Source organism: Trachinotus anak, unplaced genomic scaffold (assembly GCF_046630095.1).
Source record: "Trachinotus anak isolate AG129_WGS33_773 ecotype Australia unplaced genomic scaffold, CSIRO_AGI_Tana_v1 ptg000013l, whole genome shotgun sequence".
Taxonomy (NCBI): Eukaryota; Metazoa; Chordata; class Actinopteri; order Carangiformes; family Carangidae; genus Trachinotus; species Trachinotus anak.
Window position 1 is genome coordinate 19,077,516 of NW_027273864.1, and position 11,609 is coordinate 19,089,124.

Consider the following 11,609-nt stretch of genomic DNA (forward strand, 5'->3'; position numbering starts at 1 on the left):
TTTTCAGTCTTGCAGTTAATGTCCAATAGTCGTCCGTGAACTGGCAGTTAAGTTTGATCCTTCTGGCAATTGTGGTCCATATAAACATTTGTCGAACAGTATCAAATCTACTCTATGTATCATCAATGATCAACTCGTAAACCAAGGTTGTTACTGATGCAGTGCCCTCCCTTGACAAACCCTGTGTATTGTGACATGGCACAGCAGGGATTTGTGAAGTTCCATTAAAGTACACTCACACCCTGTACGTGTTTGTTTACAAAGGTTCAGATCACAGTAACACTGAAGTGGACAAGGACTAAGGCATGAGTGGGTGAGGTGGGTGGGTGTGATTCTAGCAAAAAAGTATTACCCAATGTTAAATCATTATCCATTATTTATTGTAAGTGACACCAGTGATATGTGATATATACTTACCTTTAGCCACTAAGGGCTGCTAAGAGTAACATAGTCTATGAACCAAAATACTCTCTAATGGTGAAACCGCATTTTATTTGATATGTATTGACACTTGTTCCAACAAGCCATTTGGTTACTCACTTATGCATTGCACTGTTGATATGGGCTATACAGGTGCTGGTCATATAATTAGAATATCATGAAAAAGTTGCTTTATTTCAGTAATTCCATTCAAAAAGTGAAACTTGTATATTATATTCATTCATTACACACAGACTGATATATTTCAAATGTTTATTTCTTTTAATTTTGATGATTATAACTGACAACTAATGAAAATCCCAAATTCAGTATCTCAGAAAATTAGAATATTACTTAAGACCAATACAAAAAAAGGATTTTTAGAAATGTTGGCCAACTGAAAAGTATGACCATGAAAAGTATGAGCATGTACAGCACTCAATACTTGGTTGGGACTCCTTTTGCCTGAGTTACTGCAGCAATGCGGCGTGGCATGGAGTCAATCAGTCTGTGGCCCTGCTCAGGTGTTATGAGAGCCCAGGTTGCTCTGATAGTGGCCTTCAGCTCTTCTGCATTGTTGGGTCTGGCGTATCGCATCTTCCTCTTCACAATACCCCATAGATTTTCTATGGGGTTAAGGTCAGGAGAGTTTGCTGGCCAATTAAGAACAGGGATACCATGGTCCTTAAACCAGGTACTGGTAGCTTTGGCACTGTGTGCAGGTGCCAAGTCCTGTTGGAAAATGAAATCTGCATCTCCATAAAGTTGGTCAGCAGCAGGAAGCATGAAGTGCTCTAAAACTTCTTGGTAGACGGCTGCGTTGACCTTGGACCTCAGAAAACACAGTGGACCAACACCAGCAGATGACATGGCACCCCAAACCATCACTGACTGTGGAAACGTTACACTGGACCTCGAGCAACATGGATTCTGTGCCTCTCCTCTCTTCCTCCAGACTCTGGGACGTTGATTTCCAAAGGAAATGCAAAATTTACTTTCATCAGAGAACATAACTTTGGACCACTCAGCAGCAGTCCAGTCCTTTTTGTCTTTAGCCCAGGCGAGACGCTTCTGACGCTGTCTCTTGTTCAAGAGTGGCTTGACACAAGGAATGCGACAGCTGAAACCCATGTCTTGCATACGTCTGTGCGTGGTGGTTCTTGAAGCGCTGACTCCAGCTGCAGTCCACTCTTTGTGAATGTCCCCCACATTTTTGAATGGGTTTTGTTTCACAATCCTCTCCAGGGTGCGGTTATCCCAACTGACAACTAATGAAAACCACAAATTCAGTATCTCAGAAAATTAGAATATTGTGAAAAGGTTCAATATTGAAGACACCTGGTGCCACACTCTAATCAGCTAATTAACTCAAAACACCTGCAAAGGCCTTTAAATGGTCTCTCAGTCTAGTTCTGTAGCTACACAATCATGGAGAAGACTGCTGACTTGACAGTTGTCCAAAAGACGACCATCGACACCTTGCACAAGGAGGGCAAGACACAAAAGGTCATTGCTAAAGAGGCTGGCTGTTCACAGGGCTCTGTGTCCAAGCACATTAATAGAGAGGCGAAGGGAAGGAAAAGATGTTGTAGAAAAAAGTGTACAAGCAATAATAATCATCAAAATTAAAAGAAATAAACACTTGAAATATATCAGTCTGTGTGTAATGAATGTATACATTATACAAGTTTCACTTTTTCAATGGAATTACTGAAATAAATCAACTTTTCATGATATTCTAATTATATGACCAGCACCTGTATGTTTACTATCTTTTAGCACTGTGGTAGCCTAGGTTTATGCTGGCTCTGTTTATCTGTCAGCTGTGTGTAATTTTGTTACTTTGTTTCTGAGCTTGTTTTAAATTAATAGCCAACAGTTTATTCATCTTGTAAATGTAAGTACAACAGTTATTAATAGGTTATTTAAGATAATTTTACATAATTGTACATGTATTGTTTTGTTCTTCAAACACACTTAGTTGTTATATTCCAATAAATCTGGCAAATAGTATTTTATTTGCTTTGTTGTTGACATTTATTTCAATCCAGTATTTACATGCCGTGGCAATCAGCTGGACTTGATGGAGAAGGTCACATGACTCTAACTTAAGGAATGTTACAAGGAGCAACTTATTGATAATACCGTCAACTGCATTGAATTGTAATGCTATAAATAGACTGTTAAACATGACTCCAGTCAGGTTAATCAGTGGTCTTAATAGCACCAGGAATAAATGAGCTGTGACGAGGTTAAATATAAATTTTTCTCTTGATCTTGAGGCTACAAGTGGTTTAGGTAAATCTCTCCACACCTCTGTTTGCTTATTGGAAAATCATTTCTGAAGCAGTACATGGCAAAAAATAAAATATTTCCTGCTCACTACGTCATGTTAGATTGCAACATTTTTTATGGCGGGGGGGGGGGTTGTTCTTTCTTTCTTTATGTTCTACAAATCAGATCATGTGTATCAGTTACTCCCATCAGTGGAATTTCAGTACACCACCATGTTAAAGAATCAAACTGACTTTTGTTCCACAAGGAAATGAACCAATATCAACAGCATAAGTATTTTTAGTTTTGTATTTGCTGGACTTTGATTTGGACACCTATGTGTGGTCAGGTGTGTCTTGGCGCAAATTAAGACTTTTTATCACTAGCTGATTGACGCAAACCATACTTGTGGTTTTGAGTATGAACCTGTACAAGATAGCACAACAAGTGTTTGAGGATAAGCATGTGACAGACAGAATGAACAGCAGTTTATATACTGTATACTGGTGAAAAACCACCATCTAAATATGAATTATATTTCAAATCAATTACAATGTTAGTGGTACTTCATTAAATGATTTCTATATCTGTCTCTGGTTGTAACAGTCAGTGGTCCTTGGAGCTCGTCTAAGAGTTTTTTGTGAACAGACAACCCAAACAATTCAGTCTAAAAATGAATATTCAGTACATGTGCACACAGTCTCTCCGTTAAGGTTAACAATGTACATGTAGAGATGCCTTTTTTATATGACCCAATGATGATGATGGTGTTATTATGTTTTAATTAATTATTTACTATCATTCATTGTGCATTTTTGGTCATTGTCAGAAATTGCAGTAGTAGAAATGCACTTGTGGCTTGGGAATACATGATTCAAAACTATCGTCTAACATTACGTGACTTCAGTCAGTGAGTGATAAATTTCCAGTTCGCAGAGGTTTCCATAACACGCAGTACAGTATATGGGTGGAGAATTTGCTATTAAACCTAAAAGGAAGTACGTGCTTTAAAGCTTGCCAATAGTCATATCAACAAACCTACCCACTTCTGATTCCTTTCTTTCTTTGTGTTTGACATTGCTGACGTTTACTGTTGATTTAAGTGTGCAAATTCAAATACATGGAGGCCAGAAAAAGACAGAAGACAGACAAAAGATGGACAAATGATCGCAAAGTTCACAAGTCATTTTCAAGAGAAAAAAAAATTAATTGCTTGGCACTTTTGCTGTGGATTGTTCTTAAAGGTCCTGAAAAAGTTAGACCAAAGGGAACAAAAAAAAAAAACAAAAAAACAACTAACTCAAACCAAATGCAATAGTTTTCAAATACTTTAATTAAGTCACATAAAATTGTAAATACAAACAACTGCCTCTTATGGTACACCACACTCATAAACATGAAGTCACTGAATTTTATGAAGTATCAGTTTGTAATATAGTTTGTTCATAAAGACCACTTAAGCAATTAGGAGTACAATATGCTATTTCTGAAGTTTCTATGAGCAGTCCACTCACCAAGTCAGGAAAAAAATTGATCAGTTCTCTTCCCAAATAAATGTGACATCCACTTGTATTCAACAGTCAAACAGCTTTAATTCTCACACATCAGCCTGCTTTTGTCCAGCCTCCAAACTTTCCTCTGTTCCTGTTGCCGTTTCTGTCGACTCCATTTGAGCCCTACGACGCTCTGCCTCCGTTATCGTCATGGGATGCAGAGGGAAGAATCCTGCTAACCCTGCCGAAAGAGAAAAGGAAGAAAGAAAGACCACAATGTTCACTATGAGTTTATTCACCTGAGTATAGCAGAAAAATTGCCAAGGGTTGCCAAAATCTTTGAGGGACTCAAAGACCTGATACAACATTGTTTTAAGACAATTTGAATTCCCTGTAGCAATCCTGAACACATTTAATAATAAGCATTTTATTATTTATTGGGGTAGTTATTACCCCAATTATTATTTTATTTTTTGGCACACGCTGGCATGCATGCAATTTGTGAGAGCGCAAGAGCATGAGAGAGAGAGAGAGGGAGAGAGAGAGAGAGAATGCAGTGGTTACAGGGCTGTTGTTGGCATCTGGTGATATCTAACGAGCAAAGGCTGTGGATATGAGAAGATTTTTCTAAAACAAAAAGGATGAAGGAGGCAACAAGGTGCAAGCGAGGCTAGAGGAAGTGGACGAAGAGTCACCTGTTGTTGTAGCAGCAGGTGAGTCAGGATGTCTGTGACACTGACTCACCTACAAGCTCAGGTTAGTGAAGAGGACTCTCAAATGTTTTTGACAAAGACACATCTTACATGTTCTCATGAGGAGACATAGTTTGAGAACTGCTCTGTCTAACTGGTCTGCACTCACTGTGATATTAATGTGGAACATGGACTGAGCAAAGATGGACAGTGGGATGACCTTGCTCAAACTTTGTAGAATCCAACTAATCTGGAGATGTTTTGTACTTCATTTCCAGTAGCATTTTGAAACATCAAGCTATTGAGCAATTTAATAAAAAAATTTTGCTCTAAATACTTCATATAGGAGGAATGAAAAAGAGAGAGTGAAATGGAAGGCGTAAAAGACAATGATTGATGAAGAGCAGACACTTGGCATAAAAGGTGTGAAATAAATCAAATGCAGAATAATATAGTACAACAAAACAAAAACAAGTGTAAAAGAAGAGTTATTTCAAAAAAGAAAAGATATCGTAACTAGTTTAACCATAGAAGAACATGAGTAACATGTATGATAATGTTTTGGACTACTGTCCCTCCTCAGGCTAAGCCCCTGACGTCTCAAGATCCTAACAACGCCTCTTATTACAACCATAAATGGCACGTTTAATCTGTGTCTGTTCAATCCTTTAAACCAGAGGGCATGAATAAGGTGCTTGAGGGCACAGTGTATGTAGAATAGTACGACACAGAGTCATCATTTAGCCAGCACTGATATAACAGTATGAGCAGTGTAACTGTCTGGACAAACAGACAATAAAATGCAATGTTGATCCACCTTAAAAGAACAGGGTCATGTAGAGAATACACACCTAGAAGTTTAGCCACAGGCTTTGTAGGGTGTGCACCGCAGCCGATCCAGTACTTGATTCGGTCGAAGTTGAAGCTGACAAGTTTCTCATTGTAGATGTTAGGTAGGGGGTCGTATGAACCCAGCTGCTCAATATATTTACCATCTCTTGCTCTTTTGTTGTAAGCTGCTACAATGCGATAAAAAGGTCTGTTAGCTTGTTTGTGGCCTGCAAGAGCGAGTCGAATGACAACATAACCCCCATGGTACGTCTTTAGGAGCAGTGATGCTGCAGGAGGAAATGAGCAAAAAAAAACATTGTCAAAGAGAAAAAAGGAGTATTTTGTAAAACCTCACTGCACCCATTTTCTAACCCATTTTCTACAGTAAGGACTGTACTGTCAGTCTACCTTGTACAAGTCATTATATTTCATATAATGAAATCTTGAATACATCACAGATTGGAATCTTACTAATTTTACAATCTTCTTTTGTGTGATCATGTGATTTTACCATTGATATAAATATTATAATCACTCAGATTTTCTCCTCTTCTGTTGTGTTTGTTTCCTTCTTTTCTTTCCTCAAAGTGTCCTGAAAAGCACTTTGGATCAACTGTGTTGTGTGTAAAATGCTATATAAATAAAGCTGAGAGTTGAGCTGAATTAAGTTCGCAATCCCTCTGTAGTTCTCCACAGATTTCAGCTGCTTCAGATTTACTTTTTTTGAACAAGATGGAGGCAAGAGGAGTGAGAGGGCTGTAGCTTGTGGTCCTGTTGTGCAGTGTTCCTAACATTAACTTTATCTTTTAAATAAATAAAACAACACTTCTCAGTGTAAAAGCAACTCAAATCAAAACAAAATTAACTGGAACTACCTCTTCCAAAGTGACCACAGAGTTAAATCAGCATCTCTTTAAAACAATTCAAGAAAAAAATGGACATTATAACTTTCACAAAAGCAGGATTTCTTGTAGAGGCACCATATGAGACAGCATTAGTTTTAGTGTGGTGCACCTAATAAATAGTGTACTGAGTCTATATTTATATCAAATATTCACACACTGAGCCAAAAAAATTAAGTACAAGTTTGAAGATCTCATAGTGAGATCTCTGAAATGGCATTTTCACCATTTGGATATTTGGTAGATTAAGCAATGAAACAAAACAAAAAAAAGATGAACTGATAAATCAGGAATGAAAACAACTGTTGATTACATTACTTTATTTAACAACGTGCGATTATGGGGAGCAAGTGAATTTTAGAAGAAAGGAGAAATATATTAAACTCTTCTTATGCATGCAAATAGTTGGTACCTACAGGGAACAGTACTGGTTAATAAAACTGATGTTTGGGGAAATTGTGTTAACCTTTTTCTGACTGTGTGATAAAAAAGCAGAAAGGAGAGCCACACATTATATTCCAGCTCACATAACTTTTTCTTACTATGAAATATAAAAATAAATAATAATTGCTGTTGGTCACTAAACGTTAAAGATTAACTATATTACATATGGATGATCTATATGTTATGTTGTGTCTTTATCATGTTTTAGTTTTTCCTCCTCAGATGAGCAGAAACCTTTCAGCCATGAACATGACAAAGCTACGTTTGTTTTCTACTCTAGCCTACCTCTTGTGAGCTGTTGCAGTGATGGACCTCAATGAGTCCTAGAAGCAAATTTTCAAAAATATATTTCTCACTTTGTCCTTATCCCAAATCACACAATTAATTAAAAGGCATGGCAACAAATGACTGGAGCATGGGTGTAATTGAGCACCCCTGTTTGTATTGTATTTCTCGCACAATTGTAATAACATTTGTTGATGAGTGAACCTACAACTTGCATATTAGATTGGATAAGGTGTGAGAGCTGTAATATGATGTTTGGCTGTACTTCCCTTTTTACTCTTTAATTACACTACAAGAGGAACATTGTCAACACCATTTTCCAAAATTTACCTTTGTTTTTTAAACCTGTAATGTAATTGTTCCCCTTAGGTACCCAGTATAAACACAAATAGTTGGAGTTTAATATTTTTATTCTTTCCTCTAAAGTGCCCAGTCATAACTCTCTTGTTCGTTATTGTCTTGTTCTCTTCCACATTTAAGTATCAGAGGGAACCAGTCTGTATTTTATGAGTCTCTTTTTCATACAAGGAAATTACACAGTCAGGGCCATGTTATAAACCTAACATTTAACTGTCTTGTTTCAAATTACACTCCAGTCTCTGATGACACAAGACAACAGAGACAATGACATCAAAGCTCTCAGGATGTACCTGCTCATAATGAATACTCACATAAATGGACCATGGTGTTCACTGAATTATCCTGCAATAGACAAAGAAACAAAACACACCTCAAACCAGTACGTATTTAGATATGTAACTTTCTATAAACAACGCCAGCACTGATCAACACTGTGTCGCCTTTATAGTAGACATTTTAAGTTAATTAATGTGACCACAGGGCTACTAAACGACACAACAATGTCATTAAATGTTCACACTGCAGCTCTGAAGCTGCTAGCGGCTAACTTTAGCCTCCCCTGAAGACTACGAGCTGTCTGGAAATGAGAGAAAAATTAAGCTAAATACCTCTGAGGATGTTCAACCGCGTAAAGTGTTAACTCCCCAAATGTCGCCTCTTTTTTTAACCGCTGGGCAGGTTATAAAATCGACTTTACGGACGGTTTGTTTTCAGCACAAGAAGTAATGTGACATTTGTCAGTGCGCGGCCATGTTTTAAAAGGGAAGTGACGTAGCTGCCTCAACGTCATTGCGTCACCGGGACGCTAGATGGTGCTGCTTCACCGCTGTCCCCTCTGCAGACCTGCACTGAACATCCATGCTAGTGCTGGAGTATTAGGCTAAAGTTTGCAGTGTGTGTTTCAGTTGAAAATAACACGTTGAACCTGTTTAGAAGAAATAGTTACAGTGTCTCTAAATATGTTCCTGCAAAATAAGATAAGACATTGGACAGAAATATTGCATTTAAGCTCTTATAATGTAGTGTTATTGGGTCTATGTATTGTCACTTTTGGTCAGAGGTGGTAGAAGAACTCCATAATTTTAGTTTTTTTTTCCCATCCCACATGGGATAACAAGACTCTGCTATTTTACAAAGTATGCCGAATAAACACGTCTACAACATGCAACAGATGTATGAGCTGCAAAATGTCCCAGTATCAAAAGTAACATTAGGCCTGCTCTTCATACAGATTTGTCCCTTTTTCATTGTTATAGATATATATAGTAGTTAATTTTTTGTCATATATAAACAGGTCTTGTGTTTTGTTTTAACAAATCTTAAAGTAGTAATTACAGCAAACAAATATTTTTTAAATTGTAATGGGGTAACATATATAATATCTATACAGTACATAATATTACCCTTGAGTAGTGGAGTAGAAGTATAAAGTAGCACGCAATGAAAATACTCAAATGTGAAATCACTTCACTATAGTAGTGTTCTTGAATACTTGCACTTGTGTATACTTTGTACCACTGCTTGTGGTCATGAATAAAACTGATTTTAGAGCCTTATTAGTGAGTAGTAGTTATATTTATTCAGCTATTGCACTCATTGAATCTTGATAGGTACATCTCTGAGTGCAGCTAAATGTCTAAAGTGCATGAACATGTAAATGCACTCAAATCTACCTTGATGCAATCCTGGGTTAGTTTCTAGTTTTAATGAATGTAATGGGGCTTAAATTAAGATACAATAGAAACAACAGTTGTTACATTTATCATTACTATCTACTACTCAAGGTAAGGCCCTCAGTGTTGTCAGTTGTATAGTCCTTCACATTGTTCTGTACGTAATTTCTATTCCATGCGTGTCGTGTATCTTACATCAGCAACGCTATGACTTTCAAATCAGTTTCCACTGTTGACCCCAGCAGAGACGAGGCGCTGATTTCCTGAGAACGTTCATGAATTCAGGGGTCACTGCTTTGCCTGATGTCGTCCAAATGCACAGGGATTTCTGCCCACTGGGAGCACAAGTACCCCTACCCCCCTCCCGCCCACAGTCTTGGAACATGGTGATTTCACACTCCTGTTGTGTAAAGCTTGTTTTTCTGTGTGTGTGTGTGTGTGTGTGTGTGTGTGACAAACACATGGTTTTCTGTGAGGAGAGGTCAATGAAGACACAAAAAAGAGATGGGCCCTTGTTTGTAATTCTGAAAATATCCTACTGTCCCTGCATGACCCGTCATACATAAAGCCAACAATGATTTAGAACTGATTACAATCATATAAAAGAGTCATTACCTAAGTCTATTTGTGAAATAGTTATGTTTCATTGGACTGATTATACCCTATTCGATCAAATTTATTTGAAATGCTTTCAGTAAAGGTTATATGTGAAGTTGCTACTTTATAAATTACAATTTACTTAATGCTGTAGTCTAACTAACTTCTCTAGATTAGGTACCATTAATATAGCACTGTAGTTGTGATGTTATTGAAACTTAATTTACTAGTTTCAAGGGAAACATGACAAACACTAGAGACAAACTGCTTTAAGTGTCAGAATGAAAAGGACTTAATTAGTATACTGAATTTAAAACAAATCTAATTCACTAAATGTCTCACACTATCCAAACACTGACACACATCTGTCATTGAAAAGAATAACAAGATTACAAGCATATTAGTTTAAAAAGATTTGAAAATTTTGTCAGTTTGGTTTGTCACAGAAATAATTTTAGCAATCAGACAAACAAGGCAATACAAAACACTTTCTTCTCAACAAGCAGGGCTGAAATTTTAGAAGGAAAGCGCCATTATTGAGTTGACCACGTTTCTTTCTGCGTACAAATCTGAAAATGAATAGAGGCTTTACACAGTTAGGCAGCAAACAAAATGCATCTTACATGGTGAATCGGCAATGCGTGATTATCTGAACGGTGACATTGATTCTAGTTGTGGATCACTCTCTCGTGAGGACCCCATGCTCTTTGGGATACCAAGACGAGTTGTTCCTTCTCTAATCATCTGTGACAGTTCAGTTAGAGACGCTCAGATGACCAGATATTTTACTTGGAAAAAAGCAAGAGAAGTCTGCTTTAAATGAACAAGCCTGCTCCAGACTTAGCAGTCAACGATGTCTGAATTTAACTTGGTTATGTGAAAGATGATACTCATATCATCTGAACACTGAGCTTTTGCTTACATTGTGCACTTACAAACACTCACTGCCTCTGAGAGCTGAATTAAAACAACATTTTAGATCATTTTGAGGTCAATGGTTTATTATATAGTCCCTCACTTCTTTCTATATTTTCTATGGTGATTTTTAAATGTTACTTTATCGGGTTAGGTTTAAGATTTCAGGTATTTTACCTGAAATAAAAGCTGGCTCTGCACCTGCACGCCCCCTTGTAGATTAATATGTTCTTGTATATGTGCTAGTTTATTTCTTTTTCTTTTTCTCTGCATGTATGTAAAGTGATAGATGTCCTTTTATCAACCTATCTGAGTTTAGAATCATAGAATTACTGCTTTGACTCTATTGCAGGCTCTAAAATTTCAGAAATGTTTATGATCTTTTGGGTCTTTTGAGATATTTGTTTGCGTAATTACAAAGAAGCGTAAAGACTGAATGATGCAGAGTTCATACTTTCTGTCAGTAACTGTGACACACTGACAAGAAAATGTTATTTAGTTATTCAATTTATCTATTTAATTGTTATTTAGTTTAGCAGATAGTTATTTGTGTTTTGGCGGGGAGTCAGCTGAGAGGGTGGATACCACTCTCATATCTGTCCATTAAATATGAAACAGCAGCCAGCAGTCAATTAGCTTAGTTTAAGATCTTGTGTTTTGTCTGTTTGATCCAAACATAAACCAAAGTGTAAAAACATTTGATACTGCCACACAGAGCCAGGC

General features: G+C 37.1%; 1 protein-coding gene across 1 annotated transcript; it reads right to left on the bottom strand.

The window, feature by feature from the left end:
• Nucleotides 1–4,009: 4,009 nt before the first annotated feature.
• On the bottom strand, nucleotides 4,010–8,471 carry mrps16 (mitochondrial ribosomal protein S16). The gene is made up of 4 exons (XM_071494857.1): nucleotides 8,310–8,471; nucleotides 8,013–8,043; nucleotides 5,731–5,997; nucleotides 4,010–4,428 (listed from the first exon to the last, which is right to left on the bottom strand). The coding sequence occupies exons 2-4, from the start codon at nucleotides 8,023–8,025 to the stop codon at nucleotides 4,292–4,294; spliced, it is 417 nt and encodes a 138-aa protein (XP_071350958.1). The 5' UTR covers nucleotides 8,026–8,043; nucleotides 8,310–8,471; the 3' UTR covers nucleotides 4,010–4,291.
• Between the last annotated feature and the right edge of the window lie 3,138 nt (nucleotides 8,472–11,609).

Bases quoted from the DNA above. Each gene is read 5' to 3' on its own strand.
- mrps16 (XM_071494857.1), bottom strand. The intron at 4,429-5,730 runs GTGTGTATTCTC...CTCTTTCGGCAG, and splicing joins GCCTGTGGCTAAACTTCTAG to GGTTAGCAGGATTCTTCCCT.